Source organism: Corapipo altera, unplaced genomic scaffold (genome assembly GCF_003945725.1).
Source record: "Corapipo altera isolate COAL_440 unplaced genomic scaffold, ASM394572v1 44, whole genome shotgun sequence".
In the NCBI taxonomy this organism is placed as follows: Eukaryota; Metazoa; Chordata; class Aves; order Passeriformes; family Pipridae; genus Corapipo; species Corapipo altera.
This window is the reverse complement of record NW_020884880.1, coordinates 12,489,179-12,510,224: the sequence shown is the minus strand read 5'-3', so window position 1 is coordinate 12,510,224 and position 21,046 is coordinate 12,489,179. Positions and strand designations below refer to the sequence as shown.

Sequence of the window (21,046 nt, the reverse complement as noted above, 5' to 3'; positions counted from 1 at the left end):
TTCCCCTCTCACAGATTTCTGAGAAAATCTTTCATGTTTTGTTTTAATATCGCTTATATACGTTTCAGGTTTTTTAGATGGTATACAAATAAGAACGGACATATGGCAGGAACATTTGATGTTTGCAAACGGGCAGAAGATACTTGCTAACCGATTTCCGCTGTGGAGTTATATGGGATTCTCATTTTTTATTGGGCAACTTTTATGTCAGCTAGGATATTCTTGCTCACAGTTTTTAAGGTTTCGATCCTGCGGTTATTGTTAAAAAAAGTAGTACAATCCATGACACACACACACACCCCAGGCACAAGTACACCTTAATCTTAATTCTCTAACTGGGATAGTTGTATACATGATTTCATCTTCCTAGCTAACGTGGACTTTTTTTTTTTCCTTTTGCCATGGTCGTGCCATCTACCAAAGATGAGACCTTGAATGAAAGCTAATTATGAAATTACGATTACCTGATTAGCTAGGCACTGTCTAAACTTCCCAGGAACCTCAGCATAAACTTCCGACCTCTCTTTTAGTGACTCCCAGAGTAGGCACAGATCCGGAACCCTCCTGCCTCCAGAATCCCTCTAAAATTAATATGTCAGACAAGCTCCCTCTCCTTTATTTGTCGAATATTTACATCACTCTAAGTGGGGATGACGTGCCTATTCGTGCCTTCATCACCTCACAGTGAAATTATTCCTAGTGGCAAAACTTTCTGACGGATTTGGGAGAGGGAGCATAGTGTTCCCCCAGCAGCAGGTGGGCTCCTGGTCCGGGGCCGTGGGGCATGCCCTCGTTCCTCCGGTCCGTACACCGGTGGTCTGATCCGCTTAACCTGTCCAGCTTCTCATGTCTTCACGGACAGATCAGGATCCACGGTATATTGGACTTCTCTAGGCAGAGCCCCTGGACTGAGAATTTGTTTACCTGACGACAGCGAGAAAAAGCTTTCGGCGGATACAGATACTTCTGTGAGCAAAGGCACACCAGCCTTTATGTTTCCTTTGCAACACAACCTACGACATGTAGCTTTATGTTACAGTCAGTTGTTTTGGGTTCCCCTTCTTTTCTTTTCTTTTTTTTTTTTTAGGGGGGCAGTACGGCAGCAGGCCGGACCGGGAGATAACAGAGTATTTGACATGGTCCCCCCACTCGGCAAGAGAAATTTCAAAGAAATATGGTCTTGTGAAAGTGGATGACAATTGGTAATTACTGGCAGGCAGTGAGTATCTTCCTCACAATGGGAAGGAAGCGGCTCCAAGCGAGGATATTTGCTCGCTGGCACCAAGGCAGCTACATCGGCAGGAAAATGGCCTCGGGTTGCGTGCGAGGGGATGAGGGAATTTCTTCCTTTAGGTATCTGCGCTAGAAGACCAGGGGGCATGCTTGGCTAGAGACTAACCTTCATTGTTCAGTCGCTCATTATTTTGCATGTCAGAGGGGTTGCTATGAAACCACTCCCTTTTCTCTGTGCCATTATTGGGCTAAATATACTTTGGCTCCAGGGACTTTGCGAATTGTCTTTGGAGCGTGGGAACCTTGGCGTGTGCCCTCAGCTCCGCTTCAGCCCCTTGGCACCAGCCTGGCTCCTTCTCCCTGGGTATCTCTCCGAAGGCTCCCAGGACTGCAACAGGATTGCTTTTGCTGGGCTGAAGCTATCCATGCTCTTCCCCCGTCCTCCTGTCCCTGGAGAGGATGGTAGAGTCTGTGTCCCCACGTCACTCCCGCGCGTGGATGTGGGGACACAGGGTGGCAATGCCAGACGGTGCCGGTGGTCTGGCTGACGGCCACCCTCAAGGACTCCCATCCAGTGTGCTCAGGCAGACAAAGTCCGAACCCCAGATGAGAAGATCTAAGTCCAGGCGTGGACAGATGCTAACCGCTGGAGTCTGCTATGTGCGCGTTCATTAGGGACTGACTCCGCTCCCGTCTTTCCCGGCGAGCCACGAGTCTCAGCTTTTAGCTGATTCCAGAGTAAATAACCTCATGGAAGTATAGTCAGCTGTCGTGTATGTAAGAATGGGATTTAACCTTCAACAGAGCCACATGTGTAACTGCTTATCTAAAGAAGACATAAAATGCAATAAGCTTTGGAAAAATTCATGATTCAGCAAAATGGGAGTAATATGCTTACCCATAGATGCAAGTTATCGACTAGTCTGCATTTGGCTGGTGTTATGTTTAAAGGAAAACACTGTATAATTCGTATGTAGAAAATATGTTCACGGTATGGATAGAAAGACATTAGTTCCATCTAACATGAAGAGTAGCAAATGTCTCTTGTCATTAAAGACAGCACGTATTATATATACCTGAGAAATGTATTCTAGGCGCTAGAAAGCATTTTCTAGACCCTGGGTTTACTGGTTTTTTACCAAATAAACTTTTAACAGAAATGCATGTGCTTGATGAAATGTAAAGCTAATTGGAGAACAAGGGATCATATCACGGTATCGAGTAGCTTTCTGCTGGGAGGTGGTTGGTTGGTACTGGGAGCACCCACGACATGGACGAAGGTCATTTAAGCAGTGTTGAGGACTCAGCAGAATCCAGCTGCTTCTTTCTGCTCCGAACTGACCACAGACCCGCACAGATGGTGCGTTGCTCTTTGTAAAATATGCCCCCAGGGCTGTCCCTGCGGGGTCCCACCCACTCAAGAAAAAGGCTTTCGCCAGACCAGACAGAGGTGGGCGCCTACGGGTGGGAGAGGATGCCCCGCTCCCCTCCTTCCTCCAGCAGGACTCTGAGCGGAGAGATGAGCATAGCGTGTGGCAAGGCGAGAGGCACTCGTGCGGTCACACACACACACCAACCAGGGCAAGGGAACACAGCACTTTTTTAAGGTGTGCACGCCTGATGCCCGTGTGGGTGCGCGCTTCCCCACGGCGCCGGTGGGCACGTACCTCCCTTCTCACCCGCTGCCGGCAGAAGCACCTCTATGCGCCTGCAGAGCAGAAAATACAAACAGCCAAAACTCAGCCCCGTCTGCGCCCGGGGCATGAAAGGAGTCGTGGGAAGGTCCCGAGGCGCTACCTTAGGGCCACCCGTGGGCAGGAGCTGGCAGCCTGACCGGGTGGCCCGGCACAGGTGTGTCTCTGGGCGACTGCCGAGCCGCGGCCCGGCGCCGGGCGGGTGTGGAAGAGCCGGCCCGGGCCTTCCATGCGGGGCGGCGGCGGGAGGGCAGGGCGAGCCCCGAGGCGGCCCTGCAACCACCCGGCCTGCTGGAGGAGCCAGAGGGGCATGGGACTGCAGCCACGAGACTTCTCCCGCACCCGTTCTCGTCCCTCTCCACCACATTTGACAGTTGCAGGGGTTTGCCAGACCCAATGTGTTTTGGTGGGGTTTCTTTGTCTGTTTGTTTGTTTGTTTTTCCCCTCTCCCCGGGCAAGATTTCCACTCGTGGCTCAGGTACCGTCCAGCTAGGGTCGTCCACTTCTCCCATCAGTGCGGTGAGTGCCCATACCTCTCGAAATATTTCTTAAGACAGCCGTGATTACAGCCCCGGATATGTACAGTCTCAACTGAGCAAAGGGTTGGAAAAGTGAGGAAAAAGAGCTGTTAGACAGATCCAGACATTAGAGATAAACTGCCTCCATCAAGTCAATGTTTTAATCACTAAAACCACTTCTGAAAAGGGAACCAAAAAACCCTCTTGGAGAATGTACTCAAACAGCTGTCTTCCAGTAAAGGCAAACATGTCCAATGTTTCCTGTATGATTTTTTTTCCCCTCTCTCTCTCCTTTCTTTCTCTAGATATCGCGCACAGGCGTCTTTAGCACTGAGATTCTCATTGTTTCCCTCCCTAGGTGAAGATACGCCTTTAGACTCAGCGTGAAAAAAAAAATAAAATAAAGACCCTGCAACTTCTTGCAGAGAGCAGCAGCTTCCCCTATTGCCCCTGAGCCCCCCTAGTCGGACGCTATGTGTAAATGTCACGCTATTACAAGAAAGTTATGGTGAGAAGGGCTTTTTGGAAACGCTTTCTCTCGCATTGTAAAGGAAAGAGCGACTTCGGCTTCTCTCCGACAGCTTTTCAAAGGGAAATAAGCAGCATAAAGTGGGCCTGGAGCTCAGGAAGAACTTTTTTTTTCTTCCCCTAATGAAAAAGGTGGAGGGATAAGTTTAATTGTAATCAGGCTGCAACAATACACCATGTGATCATGTGGTAGCAATTATTACAAGCTCCCAGCAGAAATAGAGAGGATATGTTATTGCAGCTTACTGTACCCTGCCTTTCTTTTCTTTCCTTTCCTTTTTTTTTTTTTTTCAAAAAAAATATGACCTCCGGGTAGGTTAGGCGAGAAATCAATTTACCTTCAAAATGCTAAATCTTGAAAATCGGAGGATAAGCCCAACAAAATTAAAGAAGAGTTACTTCAGTATCATTTTGTTGTCTGTTGCTACTACACGTTCATACTAGAACATTTTCAGCTAGATGGAATCGACCTGATAAACTCCTGCACCACCAACCAGGCCTCCTGGCTTATCAGAATTTACTAAGGAAAAAATAAAAACTTTTTCGTCACCCTTTGTGCGACAGAGCAGAGCTGATGGCGAATAAATCCGTCTCAGTTTGCATGGCAAAATTAATTGAAATTGATGGGGAGGGGGTGCTTTATCACGGCGTTCAAGCAGCCTGCGGTTGACAGAGAGCCTGCAGTGGATTCTCTTTATCGCTGCATTTACACGGCAGTTTAAGCAAAATATTTTCTGTGGACTACCAACACATAACACCAGGGTTCTGCTGTGTTCACCCGCCAAATATAAACAGAAGGCTAGGTCACCGCCCCACCATCCCGTCGAAAATACGCTTGTGAATATATTAGAAATAAAAATGTAAAGCAAAGCAACGCGAATCAGAAAAGAGACCTTGTCCGCGAGACACATTTCAGGATCCTTCCCATTTTCGTTTCTGAACACGTGAAATATCTCCACCGCGTTGTCTGGAGCTAAAACTGGGGGAGAAAATATTAAAAAAAAAAAAATCCAAAAAACCAAAACAAAACCCCAAACAAACAAAAAACCCCCAAACCCACAGAGTGAAGCGATCTTCTGAGTCCTGGCTCCATTAAGATTAGTCCATGTTCCACACTTCGGGTGAAAGCAGTGACATTGTTTTCGAGCACACCTTTTTTATAGGAGGTGACTTTTGAATGTTTGGATCGACTGAAATAGGTAGGTCCGTATGTAGTGTGCGCCTGAGAATTTTTAGGACACCTTCGCAAATTTTCTCGGACTCTTCCCCTTCTGCATTAGCTGTTACAAATTCTTCTTATTTTGTAATTATCTGAGCACCCCCCCCTTAGCACGCAGTGGGAGGGAGAGAGTTAAGATGTCCTGCGAAACCCGCTCGTAAAGCTGTTTACTTCCATTAGAAACACATGAATATCCTGAAATACAAAGTGTCTTTAAAACTGACTAAGGAATGTTTATCTCAATTAGAAATTGTGGAAGAAAACAGCGGTGACAGGACTGCTCCAAATTACACTTTTGGCAGGTAAATTTCATTTGCTCATGAAAATCAAATTCGATTAAGGCTCTTGCTCCTGCTATCACTTTACTCCCCCGTCTTCCAAGATTCCTGAGCTCTGCAGAATGGAGAGTATTATTAGTAACTAAGATCACCCTCTAGCTCCTCCATTATCAGCTAAGATCTTTTAGCGGGTTTAGAGGGATTTAACTCCGTGACAAACGTATATTTTCAGCAATCAGACACGACTTTTTTTCTTCATGCTCATTAATTAGCTCTAAGCAGTGGATGGAAAACTACACTGGATTTCTTTGGGCAACAGTTTGGGATTTTTTTTTTTTCTGCATTCGTAGGATTGTGATTATCCTACAAGAAATCAGCCTTTTCCTCAGTCGGGCATTCCCGCGGCAGGGCTGTGGAGGGTGCATGTGTGTGTTATCACTCCAAGACTGGTTTGGGGAAAAAAAAAGCCTTTTAGATACTCAGCCGACAACTCCGTATTTGCCAAACCTGACATTAAACTTTTGGTTTCTCTAAGAAAAGTGAAATTTTAGGGCCTCTTTACAAAAAAGAGAGTGGACATATTCCTATCACATAGAGAGTTTAAAAATAATTTATATTTTCACCTTTAAGTCCAATTTGCTTCAGTCCTCACTGCGGCAAGATCATCCTTGGTTTCATAGCGTCAGGAACACACATTGACATGATTTAAAGCACTTGTAAGGGCCAAATTCTGCTCTTTCTTACACCCGTGAAGTGGGCGAAATGTGTCTGACCACTCTCAGTGCAGCCGAGGGAAGAAAGTGCCACTTAATCTTTTTGTAATAGCTGAGATGGGCATGGCCGTGTACCGGGTGACCACTGCCGGATAGGAGCACCAGTAAGAAACTGCCTGGCTATGAAAAGACTCAGGACCTTTCAAAATCCTCCTACCGATCATGGTTGTTCATCGTCTTGCTCCCCAAGGAATTAATACTCGTTTTAGAGGAAACGATTCAACAGATGCATTTCTCTCCAAGTTGTTTTACACTCTATATAAATGCAAAGCAGTTCGGAGGTCTGCATCAGCTCTCCTGGAAATTGCTATGGTTCTACCATACGCTCGTATGTGCTGTATTCTAACTTTATTTTGCGTGAAAAATAAAATAAAAAAAATTTGGAAGAAGCTTTGATTGGTCTGTCGGTTACATGTATGGAAGCATTCAATTATCAAGTAAATTTTCCAAAGACGATCAAATCGAACAGTGGCTTCAGGTAAACTCCTCCTTAATTTTGGTTGATTTATGCAGCACATTTCAAGACTTACGTTGCAAACAGTAAAAGCTCTTCCACAACTGGTAGGGAATGGTATATGTTCAAGGCAGGGGAGTAAGCTCGGGCATATTTTTATCCTGGGTGTTCATTACAGGGTCCATGAGCTTCGAAGAACATCTGTTCTGCTCCATGCCTTCAGCCCTCACAGTTCCTTTCTAATATTTAATGGCAGATCCCCACTAAGGCAGGAAGAAATTATAGCTGAGGAATGAAAATTGGGTATCGCGGGCATCAAAAATAGTTGGCAAGGCTTTTCTTCTCTCTCGGTGTCAACAATTTATTAAAAGTGATTCAAATTAGGAAACCAAAGCAAAGGCGTGAAATCCTATGTCCGACAATAACTTTTTTTCCAGTGGTACATACACACCCTACAGATGTCATTTTGCCTATTTTGAGGAAACATTCCCGAAATCACCCCTACATCATGGCAAGCAGGGTTGTATTACTGCTCTTATCAGGAGTGAAAAGCACGGCCTTCGTCCCTAACTATTAAATAGAGCTGTAGAGCGACGAAGAGATGCAGAGAAGGGAGAAGAGAAAGCTCTCTAATCTAATCTCCCTTCTCCCTGTAACACATAGGGCAGGAACAGCCTCAAGTGGGTAAACAAAACAAAAAAACAACCACTAAAACTAAGCAGACCGGATGCCCCCGCTTTCCCGTCGCCTTGATCCCCCCACACCCCTCCACTATTTGTACGCTTTGCACCGGGGCTGAAAGCTACGGTTTCACATGGCTTCACTCTCCTTATGGAAAGAAGCTTGAAAAGTAGAGCCAGATAAGCGAGAAAACCTCTGAGGCTGAGGGTGAAGGGAGTTTGGAGAGGGGAGGCGGGCTGGGAAGGGGGGGAGAGGGGAGCTGGAGAGATTAGTGTTCTCATGGCTACCCGCTTTTTAACAAATCAGACACATCTTCGGGCTGTGAATGACAGTCCTCACATTGGCTAGACTGCAACTTTCAACTTGACCTTGGCCTCTAGCCGTGCCTAACCCGTATGTAAAACAGCGCTGCCCCATAGAGCTGTCTTCCCTTCCCACTTCTCCCCCCTCGTCCTGCAATGCGATTTTCAGAAGCAGCCTCGAGAAACCAGAGGGAAACACCAATTCATGCCAGTCAAGCAATGTTTGGCCGGGGGAATCCACAGGTTTCAAAACTGGAGCCTGAAAGAAAAGGAAAAATATGCGGGGAATAAATATTTGCTTTTGGCCATGAGGAAGAATGCGGAAAAGAGTATTCGAAGTGAAAATGGGAACTATTTATTTGCTACAATGAAGGGAAAAAGCGGCTAAATGCTGCCAAATTAGCAGGGGATGACAGGACTTCAGGTATCCCAACTCATGGCACTGAAAAAGTACCTTGAAAAAAAAATCCTTGGGCGCCAAAGAGCTATTTCTCATGGCTGGCAACTCTGCGCTAGGCAAGGAAAAGCCTGCTCGGTAACGATGTGCGTCCCGGGATTGCTCTGCTCTTGTAGCCATGCGGGCAAAACAATGCTACAACGTCAATGGGAAGCACAATAGGATAATAAATACGCCGAGCTGTCAGGCTCAAAACAAAGCAACATGCAACTGGGAAAAAAAAATAAGTTTTCAGGATGGGAGTATTTGTGGCTGTTTTGTGCACACGCATGAGGGCTGAGAGCTGTTAACGATGAGATGAACGCTGTTTTAGGTCAAGTTTATTGATAGCTCAGTGATGGAGTGTTTTGAGTTCAAGGTTGTGCGCGAAAAGCTTGCGGGGAAAAGCATCCGCCGAGGTGGTGGAATGATTAAAAATTGAAATTATTTCGTCCTATGAAAAATCTATCACGAAAAGAGAACGCACTTGGTTTGTTTTTCCCTAGCATTCGCTTGCGAAGTGGTACAACCTTCACAAAAAAAAAATATTTTTCAACTGATGATCCCTTTTGTTTTTCCAGCGCACACACACACAAAGAGCTATGTGTCCGTGCACATACTAAATAAGCCGATGTGATATTTTACAGCCGTAAAAGATTCAAGTCGAATTGTAGGCCCGGATTTTATTATTACGGCAACAAATAATACAGCGAAATCGCGATGAACATCCAGTTAACCCTCCCGCTCCCCAAGCCCTTTCTAAAAGACAGTTGTAAATAAAATGGGGGGGTTCCCGGTCTGTTCCTCTTATCTGACTTCTGAGGCTTCGTGGCGAGAAGAGCGAGATGGGTCTTGGGCTTGCGACGGGCGGGAAGGAAGGAAAAAAACACCCAGAAAGGAGCCCCGGGAGGCTCTGTTCCGAGAGCCTTACGCGCCCCGGCGTTGCGCCCGGAGAACGCTCCTCCGCCCGCAGCTTGCGGTGGGCTCCCCGCGTCACCCGGCCGAGGCCCCGCCAGCGGCGGCTCAGACCAGTGGAGGAAGGGGGTCGAAGGGGTGCGGCTCATCTTCCCCCGGAGACGAGGGGAGGCCTTCGGGGTTTCCGCGGCGCTCGGGACAGGGAGGGCCCACGGAAAGCAGCGCAGGGGAGATTCAGGCGGGGTGCCGGGGGGAGCCCTGTACCTCGGGGGGCGCGCCGCGGCAACAACGGGGCCAAAAAGCTCACGCCTCGATGGCGAGGGAGGGCCGGAGGAAGGGGGGGGGGGGGGGGGGGGGGGGGGGGGGCCCCCCCCCCCCCCCGCGTCGCCCGCGTCCCGCGCGGCGGCGGCGGGACCGCGCCGTGCCCGCGCCCGTGCCCGCGCCCCGGGCCGGGACCCGGCCCCGCGCGCTGATTGCGTTATTTAATTATCTCCACTTTATTCCCTCAGATGTTTATCAGCTGCTTTGCATATCACGTGGGGGCGGGCGGGCCAATGAGGGCCGGACTGGCGCGACGCTGGCGCGTCAGCCCTGGTCAAGTCCCGGAGATTGAGTATCTCTTTTTTCAGTCTTTGGGGCTTTTAAAAAAGAGCCACTAGTCTCAATGCGGAGCGGGCTATGACAGCCTCCGTGCTCCTCCACCCCCGCTGGATCGAGCCCGTCATGTTCCTCTACGACAACAGCCTGGATGAGATCAATAAGAACATGGACGGATTTCACGCCGGCAGCAACTTCGCGGCGGCGGCGGCGGCCAACCCCTGCCGCAACCTGATGGCTCACCCCGCGCCCCTGGCCGCCCCCAGCGCCGCCGCCTACACCTCCAGCGAGGCCCCCGCAGCCGGCATGGCCGAGCCCGCTGTCAAGCAGTGCAGCCCCTGCTCGGCCGCCGTGCAGAGCTCCTCCGGGGCCGCGCTGCCCTACGGCTACTTCGGCAGCGGCTACTACCCCTGTCGCATGACCCATCACAACGCCATCAAGTCCTGCGCCCAGCCCGCCTCCACCTTCGCCGACAAGTACATGGACACCTCGGTCTCCGGCGAGGAGTTCACGTCGCGGGCCAAGGAGTTCGCCTTCTACCAGGGTTACGCCGCCGGGCCCTATCAGCCGGTGCCCGGTTATCTGGATATGCCCGTGGTGCCGGCCATCGGCGGCCCCGGGGAGCCGCGCCACGACCCCCTGCTCCCCATGGACAGCTACCAGCCTTGGGCCATCACCAACGGGTGGAACGGCCAAGTGTACTGTCCCAAGGAACAGAGCCAGCCGCCTCACCTCTGGAAATCCACCCTCCCGGGTAATACACCTGCATGGCTCCCCCCGTCCCTTCTTTCCTTCTTCCCCCGCTCGTTCCTCCCGGGTATCCCCCCTGCAGGGCTCCGGGATCACTCTCCAGACTGACCCTTCCCCACTCCTCCCGCGGTCCCCTGTCCCATCTTGCCCCGGTCAGCACATGCCCCGGCGCCGCTGAAACGGCACCGGTGCCGCCCCCTGCCCCCCGCCGGCGCACGGCACATCCCGCCTCGCCTGGCCGGCCCCGACGCCGGCCCCGGGAGAGGAAACAGCTGAAAAGGGCCGCGGGAAGGTCTGTGGTATTATTTTCCATAGACCACGGAGCACGCAGGCTGGGTAAATCGCTGCAGCCCCTCTCTATCCTTCCCAGAGCCCCTGTCCGGGCTACGTGGGTTTGTTATTATTTGTCTGTCTGACAGAAGCGAGCCTTTCCCTGCCTAGAAGCTGTCTGCGGAGGCCAGGAAAGAGGAATCCCCAGTGCTGAGCCGGGCATTAGTAGCTAAACCGGAGCGGGGCAGGCAGAGGAGTGTGCTGTAACTCTAACCCTTATATCAATTGAAGATGTCCTAAACGGTTCGAGCGATTTTCTAACGCTTGCCCGTATGGTTTTTCTGTTCCAGACGTCGTTTCTCATCCCTCGGATGCGAACTCGTACAGACGTGGAAGAAAGAAACGAGTGCCTTACACAAAGGTCCAGTTAAAAGAACTCGAAAGGGAATATGCTACAAATAAATTCATTACCAAAGACAAACGGAGGAGGATTTCGGCGACTACAAATCTATCAGAGAGACAGGTCACAATCTGGTTCCAAAACAGGAGGGTCAAAGAGAAAAAAGTGATCAACAAATTGAAGACTACCAGTTAACGGATTAAAAATGGAGAAGCAGTAATTCAAGAGTTTCAGAACTTTTTTTCGTGTTCAGATTAAAATAATTATTAATAATAATTAAAAAGAAAAAAGACAATGAACCTCTTCTTTCAGAACAAGAGATCTGTATCTTTGGATTATAGCTTTTCTTTCTTTCTCTTTTTTTTTTTTTTTTTAATAATGCTGTAGCGAATGGTTAAAATTGACAGCTCTCCTGAAATCCCAAACAGCCAGCCAGTATCACTGACAGACTGTAAAATCCACATGCCCAACCCCGAGAGATACACTTTCAATTAAGACACGATTTTCTGAGAAACTTGTAAATACTTCTACGACCTTACTGTTTGAGAGAAGACTCTTTGTGGCCACGATGCGAGAGCTGGTTAACGTGAGGAGGTCGATGTGGACACATGATCTGGTTTTCTTCCATTGCAATCCAAACTGTATCTTGAATGACTGCTCAGGTAAACCATAGTGAAAAAAAATTACAATTACTGTATGTTTTTAAACAATGCATTTAATGTCAAAAAGTAATAATAAACCTCGAAGGTACTGAATAAGGATTTCAGAGACATCAGTAATGAAGGAAGTTCTGTGGAGAATCTATCTTGATAGTAAATTTAAAACATCGCAAATTAGTGGGGATAGAAGGGAAAATATTTGCTTGGAGATGTCTTTCATTTTTTTTTTATTATTATTACTTTTATTTTTCATTGATGATTTCTTGTCATCTGAATTGGTGGGGTTTTTTGTTATTTTGGTTTTTTTAAAAAAAATTTTTTTCTCCTGCAGACCATACAATAGATACATTTTAAAGGACTCTGCCTGTTTTAGACCTCAAATAATCTTCAAGAATTTATATTCTAGGTCCCCAGAAATTTTAGTATTTGAACATTGGCATTTCTTTACAGTAGAAAAAGAAATTCCTGGGGAAAAAATACCCAAGAACTTTGAACTGAAATACATTTTTCCCAGAAGTATTTTGATTTATATAATCTATATTTGATTTATAAGTAATTAGTCGTTTCTCCTTGTTTATTGTCTGTTATGAGGCCGCAGTAGAACATTTAGGGATTCTTTTTACAGCACCTTTTAATCAAATCAGTTATTTCAACCAGCACATTATTTTGTTTTTATTCACTATAAGAAGCTATTTTGTAAATAAAAAAAAATTCAGCGCACTGTGAAAATGTACTTATGCACCCTTTTTTTTATATATATTTCTACTGAAAAATGAAAACCCAAGACGTGTAGAGGTATAGTAGTATTAATACTGTTAATAAAATAGTCACTGTAATAAAATCTGAAAGAAATACTCTTTTTTATTTTTCCATTCCTACGCGAATTTAATAAGAAAAATATAATGTATCTGTCTTACAATTGTAATAGTGTTGTCTCCCATTATGTAGCTTATGCATATATGGTGTATTTTTGTTTTATTTTTCTTGGCAGTGTGTGTCTGGGGACAGGCATGCCTGATAAACAGCGTTTCTAAACTATAAATGTTTCCGTAATGTTAAACAGTGGTTTTGCAGTGAGGCTAGGGGCCAGGGGGAGGAAGAGCAGGGTGATACAAGCACAGCGCTGCAGCCCTCGCCTGGAAATGGAGGCCGGCGCCCGGTCCCTGGGACGAGGGCACGCTGCCCAGCCCGCCGATGCCTCTACGGGGAGGTGGCGGGGGGGCTGCGTGGCGATGACAGCACGGGGAAGGCCCGAAACCTTGACCTTGAGGGGAAAAAAGCCGATTTGTGACCTTGACTTTTGACAGCTCCCGGCGCCGGCGGCATCCGCGGGCCGACAGCGCCACCTCGTGGGCAGCACCGCACCCGCACCCGGCCGCGCCCGCGCAGCATCGTGGCCGCGGGCGGGCGGGCGGTGCAGCGGGCACCGCAGTGTGTGTGTGCCGGGCGGGCAGAGAGGGGAGAACGCCGCCGGAGCAGGTCATGCTTCCCGCGCTCCCTCTCTCTCTCTCTCTCTGGCAGTGGCGAGTCTGAACTGCGAGTGAAACTCAGTGCTAAGCCGGTGCCCGGCCGGGGGGTGCCGGTGCGGTGCAAGGAGCCGCAGGCCGGCCCGTGGCGGGTGATTTTGGTCGGGCACAAAGAGAAGTTTGCTTTCGCCGCCTATCTCCTGTGGTGGTCTGTAGCTCTAATTAGAGCTATTGGGGAACCTTTACGGTGCATTTAGAGGGTATCATATACCGCGCTAGCTGTGCGCTTCTAGCCTTACATTTCTGAAATTCAAAAGGACCCACCTCTGCAGGGATCAGCGCAAAGCGATTTCCGACCCTCAGATCTGACTGTAACGCATTCGTGCAATAACTCTCATGAAAACTACCTGCAGGAACAGGATTTGTTTTCCAGGAGGCTTTCGTGTCGGGGGCTTTGCCCTCCGTTCGGGATTTTAGCCTTTCCCCTGTGTGCAGCCGCACAGGGCTGCGAACTGCTGTGTTTCCTCGGGCCGCGAAGCGCTGTGGTTTCTCAGGCCGCGGGAAATCCGCGGCCACGGAGCGTGGGAATTTCGGCTGCATCCCTTCAGAGGTCGGTCAGGGACTTTCGGAGCGAGATTTCTTCCGTCCCGCTGCGAAAACAGCCGAGGTGTGTTACATTAATGGCAGGCTGTTTTCAGGCCATGCAGTTCGACTGTGCTTTGGGGTGACAAGGTGTCAGCCCCCTGTGACAAGCACCGGCCTTTCAGCGGTCCGCGACGCCGTGGGAGGGACCACGGGTAAAGATCCATGGGCGCAACACCAGCCGAAGGAGCGATAGATAACTCGTCCCTGGCGGCCGGGCCTTGGGCTGCCCACGGGCGAAGGGAGCTGGGTGAGACCCCTGTCGCCACTGATGAGCCAGTAGTCTCCACGACCTCTGCAGTAGCTCTGTGGCCTAGGATTTTCAGCGGAGCTGGAGCAAGCAGAAAACTCCCGCACTGGAGTTACTGGGGCGGCGAGCAGCCGCTTCTCCCAGTTCTACCCTGCTCGGAGGTCTGGGGCTGTGGGACCTGTCTCCCACTGGCCATACCTGATGTCCGCGGGCAGTCTGCTTCGGCTGCAGGCGCGGGACAGCTGCCTGTCCGCCGCCTCATTGCGATGCTTTCTCCTGAAGGAGCGAAATTGCCTGATGAAAGCCGCTAGTGAATTACACTTGTTCTTGCTCCGAGTAATAATTTGTTTATTCCGTTGTATTTAGCAACCCGTATATTTGTTGCATGAGACGCTGCAAATTACATGTACTGCAGGTCGGAGTTGGGGGTGATATGTAGGATTCAGTCCTCCGTATCTTAGGCTCGATCTTCTATTTTCAGAGTAGAAGAGCCCTAGAGCGATATAATTCAGGGACGCCTTGAAAGAAACCCATAGTGAGAATATGGCCGACATCAGTATAATTGCAGCTGGATTTTTATTTTATTTTTTTTTGGGGGGGGGGGAGTTGGTTGATTTTTTTTTTTATTGTGTGTAAGGTAATTTTTAATCGGAGCTAGCATCTGAAGATCTGAAGATTATGTTTTCAAACCGAACTACCTACCGTTCAAATCTGCTAATCATTTCAAGACAGACCGTGGATTAGCGAAAATAAATTCCCACTACTGTTCAAATAGCTCAGCAGCATATATATTTCACAGGGGTAAAAAGGGGAGCGTTTGACTCGCGATCGCTGGCAGGAGTAAGGTAACATTTTGGATCTGACCCCTGCTACCATATAAGTCAGCGTCGAGGCTCCGAGGCTCTCGCAGGAGGAGTAGGTCGTGTTTCCCGTCCCTGTAGCGGAGAGACACAGTCGGGGGAGCAGGATCAGGCCCACGGCGAACCGGTGGCGAAGCCCCCTCTCCCTCCGGTGTGTCCCCCCCAGATGCCCGGGCATGCGGCGGCCGTGGCGGTGGCTTCGCGCCCAGTCCCGAGAGGACGGCCTCTCCTCTCCGAACGGCTGTCTCCTCGGACCTGTCTCCAGGCGCGTACCGCGAAACATCTCTCGGTGCGAGTGGCTTGATCAGGTGAGTTAAGGCCGGTAACTCCATGCCTTGCTCTCTGGGGTACCGTGAAGAGGGGACTGAGGGAAGCGATGGTGCCCGGAGGAACCCCCGCGGCCGTGGGGCGATTCAGGGCACCGAGACGGGCGTGTCTGCGGTTTTCCGAGTCGAGAAAGATTCCCTGTCTGTTGGTCTTGCGTGCACTCCCACCCTCCCTTCGGTCGTCCTGCGTGTCTGCCTATCCACGGCTGCATCCACGCAGTCCTCCATCCCTCCATCCCTTCACCGAGTAGATGTGGCCTCGGAGCGTTGGGGAGAGCGGGTATGTAGGTGTGTGTTCGTGTTATTTATTGCCTTCATTTACCGTCCAAAAGCTGTTGGCACATACATTTTCAAGTACAAATTGCCGTTGTATTACATATTCCCCTCTTACCAATCTGCCGACAGCGTCCTAAAATACATCCCTAATGTGTTTTACAAGTGAATATATCACCTACGAAAATAATTAGGCAACGTGATACATTAATGCACGACGTCCATCCCTGCACGCGATTAAGAGAGAATTATTATTTATATTCCCCGTGTTATGGAGAGTGTTTTAAAATGGGGGGGGGGGGGGACGACGACTTACTGTGCCTGGTTTGCTGTGTAGAGTGCATGTGCAAAGAGTTTTATTTGCAAACCTTAAAAAAATGTGCTGAAAGAAGAATTTGAAAGGAAAACAAACAGAAAATTAAAAACCAAAACGTATATAAACAAAGTAGGGTCTTTATTTTCTCATCTTCCCTTGAAATAAAAATGTTAGGTATAAGATTTTAGCACATGTGGAAAGAGAGGCAAGGGACAGAGGAAGTAAGTTAGTACTGCATATTTAGTGTATTAATTGGAGCATTAATATCAGAGCAACATATCTTGAGTAGTGTTAACACACAATATACTTAAAGACAAAAAAACCCCTCAGTTTCACTCCAACCTTCACTTAATCTAGTTCACTTTCAGTCTTGGATTCAGAAACGTATACTTCAATTCCCAGTATCTGGGAATGTTAGTTTGTAATTGCCTAACTCTTGGAATCCTTCATCCCTCAGACTTCCCATGGGCAGAAAGTGTCCTTAGGTCTTGGACACGGACGGACAGGTACAACAAATGTTGTATTATTGTATTTTTTCCCCACCAAGTGAATAATCTGGTATTTAATCTGTCCCCGACTCTAGCACTTGGCAGTAGCAAAGGTGGTTTGCTATGGGAAATAAACTTTGACAGGAGCATATTTCCGAAAAAGAGTAAGTATAACTGTAAAGTTATATTTTTTTTTTCGGCCGCATTTTGCTCGGAAATATTCCCACTTAAAAAACCTGGAATGGCCCCTAAAGCAAAGGGGGGGAAAATGTGATCCTTCATATCGAAATGTTCAGAAAATCACCCATTGTTTCCAGAATAACCACTTTTTTTTCCTATGAATTTGAACGGGTAAAAATCTCGGTCATTAGTCTATAAATTAGTTATTTTAAAAAAATATCAATGGCTTAAATAAAACCCCATTCCTGGTGCATTTCAGCATCCTCCGTGGGCAGCATTAGCAATAAAATCAAGACAGCGTTTAATACAAAAAAAATATTGGCAGGCGCTAAAAGGCCGTTTGTCGCCATTCATAACATTTAGATGCGTTTTAATGCACTTTCATGATGATTTGAAGAGATGGTCTTGCGCGTTCTCGGAGAGTAAAGGAGTTCAAAAAGAAGAGGGGGGAGGCAACTGGGGGGTGGCTTTTCGGGGGGGCCGTGGGGCAGTGGATGCAGGGGACGGGCCGATGTGCCGCGGACGCGGCTGCAGGAGTCCGACCGCGCGTGTTTTAGCCACGCCGTGAGCCTCTCCCTGCCCCCTGGGCCCCCTCGTCCTCGAATGCATTTGATTCATGAACTAGGGTACGAAACGCAAATGTTCATTACGTCTTTCCTCCCTCCCGCCTCCGCACCCCCAAAAAGAATTTTTTTTTTCTCCTGTGAATAGCTTCAACATGGCGTGCTGAAAGGCAGAAGCTTTGCCCGTTCCTAGATCTGAACTGTGATTAAACATCCCCAAAGACAGCATCTCTCTTCCTCCTGTCGCTTCCCCCTCCCTTCCCTCCCCTTAGCGTAAAGCGCCCTCTTCTACGTAGGAAAGGTCAAGTCCTACAACGCACAACCCACGGTCATTACTGTACTGTGACCCGGGGTGTACTGGGGAGGAACGGCCGGGTGTCTCGTGATCAAAAACACTGGGACTTTTTTTTTTTTTCTTCTCTCTTTCTCGTACGATGGGAATCCATGGAATTAAACAGCGTTTTAGCCTCCTGCAATCACCTCTTGTGCTAATCGCCATCGGAAATCCTAAGGGACTAGCAGAAACAGAGAGAGAGGGGGAGACAGAGAGAAGGGAAAAAATAGCTATAATAGCAGTAGTAATAATTACAGTAATAATCGTCATTAGCCTGTGATATCGCTGCATTTTGCCTGAAGCTGGCAGGAAGGACGATGTGCCCTAGTGGCTAGATTTCTCTCCATCTAAGGTCAGACCAACAACAACTAGAACAAAAAAATATAACCCCCCAAATCAACAGTAACCCAAGTCACTGAGAAATCGAGAAGGAATATTTGGTGGACCAGGTATATTTAATCTGTAAGAGAGGAAACAAAAAAAAGTGCAATCCTTCCTCACTGATCTGGAGGTCTACAGCCCAGCGCGGGATCCTAGCTGTCAGTCACCGTGGGGATATATTTTTGCACAGGCGAGAGACTTCTGGATGCTGGGGTAAGATTTTCATGCTCTTCCTGGAAGCGGCTGAATGTTTCTCCTGTCCCCCTGCTCGGCGGTGAACTATGCAAACAAGCCAACAGCAAACACCCACCCGGTCCCCTCGGCAAAGCCCCCCGCATGATTCGAGCACAGTCATTCGGAAGGCCTTTGTGGAGAGTTTCCCAGGCCCCTGCTCTCCCCTAGCCCACCCACTCACTTCACTCCTTTTCTCCCACGGTGTATGAGGCCAAAGTGCCGCTTCTGCTGCGGGGACCTGGGTGAAGGCGTCTGCCTGGGCTGATGCTGATAGAGCCGAAGAGCCGGTTGTGAAAAGTAAGACTGCTTCTCCTAGCTTGGTTGCCGGCTACATCTTTCCCAGGGATGCTACTTCCCACTCTAGCATAGGTGGGAAACAAAGAAGGCTCTTGGCAGGAAAGTGCACCAAGAGAGGCTGGCGTCAGAGCCCAGGACGCGAGCAGACTTGTAGATAGAGCTGCTGGTTGCTTGGCTTTGTGCTGCGCCGTGTTGTCTTGCAGAGTTGGGTCAGGCTGAGTTGAAAAGCGTCTACTGGATTTTATCTCCGGTTGACTTATTCCCGTGTGCTTGCCTCCAAAATGATTTTAATCATTCAAATGCCGGGGAGGAGGGTGGATGACTGTGTGTGGAAGAAAAACGAGGAAGGATGTTTAACCTGTCTGCTTTTCGCCGTTGTTTGTGTGTATCCAGAGAGAAAAACGCCAGCCGGGTGTTGTAACCTGCCGGTTTAAATTAATCTGAATTTAGTCGTAATTGCCTCGATTTGTACCCACTAAGCAAAGTGCTTTCCTTTATTCCTGATAGTATAAAACGGGCTTTATGGTCGGTTTGGGTGAGAAGTAATGGAAAAGCAGTCTATTTTAAGCCTGGTTTTAGCCTTCGAGATGCTTTCGGGTAGGCATAAAAAAAGACGGGTTTTAATACAAAACAATCTTGGATGGGCCTCGTCTGCAGCTTCATCTGCGGTTTATATTTAAACATGTGAAAGTTTGTAAATACCGTGCTGTATGAACACTTGATGGGAAAATAAAACTGAAAGAGAAAGAACGAGTAACCCCCGCACACCACCTGGTCCGATTCGGGGTGGTTTGCCCAAATTCCCCGGGGGTGTGCAGTGTGGATCTTTCATGCTTACACGCCACGATTTCTGGAAGAAGTGTTATTAGTGTCAGCGTTTGTTGAAAAGTCGGGAAAGGGAAATAAGCGGGATAGTGAACGGGCTTCCACGCCGGCATAGGCAAGAGCAGCCATATTAGGCTTAGAGGAGAGCTGGTTTTTATGGGTATCTTTGCGTGACATACGAAAGAACAGACAAGAAACGATCCTTACAGAGCCGGCTGAGCTGTACGTGGGCATACGATTGCATCCTCAACTGCAGCACGTATTTTAAACTCATGTTATACAAATAGCTTCCTATAAAGGTTACACAAGTACAGGTACCTTAATATAATACAATTCTGAGAGTCCATCAAAATATGAAGTTGGAGCTTTGAAGTCGCTGATTTGACAGCCCCAGTATAGTGATACTTCCTGTACCCGCCCCCTAAAACAAGCATTGATGAAGAAATGTCTTTACTTCGGTGGGTTTCACGATATGTGAATATGGCTCTCCTATAAAGTTAGCAGAGTGCTACAGTAAAATCTGATGTGTTTCTTGGCGAGATGGGCAAAATAATTAAATAAAGATTTGAAATACCTTTATAAATCATTGTTAAAATTCAATGTGCATTAGAGAGAATCTTATATCCTATAAAATTCAATTTAGCTTAGAATCCCAGTCAATTATCTTGACGTGAGTTTCTATGGCAAAGTGTGGATCTCGGCATCACAGGAACAGTCTAGCTACAAGAGGCTGGTCTCGGCGTTAAGACATTTCATTTTCTGTAGCTTTCTGCTCTTAATCTAGAGGACAATTTATATATCTCATAATTCTTGTATGTTGTTTTCATTCTGAATTGGTAGGTAGAAAAATGCTCGTTTGTCAGAGGCAATGCGGCAGAATTTTTTTTCCTCTCACTGAATATGTTTCCTAGATTAACAAATCTAAGGTCAAGTTCAAGGCATCAGTTGTAGTAATACTTTTAAATCTAAGTCTAGATGCGAATGTTTTGGTGGACTTTTTTTTTTTTTTTTTTTTAGAATAAATTGGCACTCCCGGCTTTGCATGGGAACATCTCCTGGGATATGGCTGTCCACAGGGGATAACTGTGTCGTTTAATAGCACCGTACTTTCAAGGGATCACTGGAGATGTTCCCCTAAACCGCTCCGCTTAATTCTTCATAAAATACATCGGCACGAAAGGGGACTGGTACCTGCTTACTACAAACGGTGCTAACGACACGGTGCTTTGAGAGTCTGGGTGGGAGTTGGTGGAAAGTGCCTGCTTTTCTGTGTCGGCGGATTATAACCAAGGAAATTTGCTTCTGCACCAGTTTAGAGCCCGCCGCCGGTTATAGACACCCCTCTCCTGCAGATTAAATTTGTCAGAAGTCTCTTGCACCTGTATCTGGATAGATGGGGGGGGGGGGGGGGGGGGGAGTGTGTGTACGTTTTCACGTGTTGGGAAGATCTCGGAGAGTGTTCAAGGGGAGAAAAAGAGACATTTATAGACGCATCGTCAGTTAATCAACTTCTGATATACTAGTCAGTCTGAGAAAATATCTTCTTCCGTCCGCCTTATTGCCAAACCCGCCACTATTGTTTTTCAGGAGCAAGCTCCGAGCAGTAAATATAAACAACATTTTAGAGGGGTTCAGTGCCCTGGAACCCGGGGACACAGGGCTGGGGCACCGGGGGGTGAGGAGCTGCTTCTCTTGAAAAAAACCCCGATATATTTCGGCTTGTTGCAGCTACCAGAGTCAGGCTGTCTTCAAAGAGAGCCCTCGGAGAGGGCCCTTTTTGCTCTGATGAGCAAAATATCATGATTAGTCGCCAACAACGGGTAGATCTCTGTAGGTTCGTAGTCGTTTAATCCTAATATTCAAATTAGACGGGAGACTTGCTAGAAAAAAAAAACAACAACAAC

General features: G+C 48.0%; 2 protein-coding genes and 1 long non-coding RNA gene across 3 annotated transcripts in view; all 3 read left to right on the top strand.

Annotated features, from left to right (window-relative positions):
- Window positions 1-9,709: 9,709 nt before the first annotated feature.
- HOXA13 (homeobox A13) lies at window positions 9,710-11,291 on the top strand. The gene is made up of 2 exons (XM_027639389.1): window positions 9,710-10,382; window positions 10,999-11,291. The coding sequence occupies exons 1-2, from the start codon at window positions 9,710-9,712 to the stop codon at window positions 11,241-11,243; spliced, it is 918 nt and encodes a 305-aa protein (XP_027495190.1). The 3' UTR covers window positions 11,244-11,291.
- Window positions 11,292-17,251: 5,960 nt separating this feature from the next.
- Window positions 17,252-21,046, top strand: part of HOXA11 (homeobox A11) — a 12,548-nt gene continuing 8,753 nt past the window's right edge. The window contains exon 1 of the mRNA XM_027639232.1: window positions 17,252-17,999. The gene's annotated coding sequence lies outside the window, so the exon portion shown is untranslated. The remainder of the gene's footprint in view (window positions 18,000-21,046) is intronic.
- LOC113945251 overlaps window positions 19,644-21,046 on the top strand; it is a 21,346-nt gene continuing 19,943 nt past the window's right edge. Inside the window, exon 1 of the long non-coding RNA XR_003527013.1 lies at window positions 19,644-19,655. This is a non-coding gene — a long non-coding RNA (uncharacterized LOC113945251). The remainder of the gene's footprint in view (window positions 19,656-21,046) is intronic.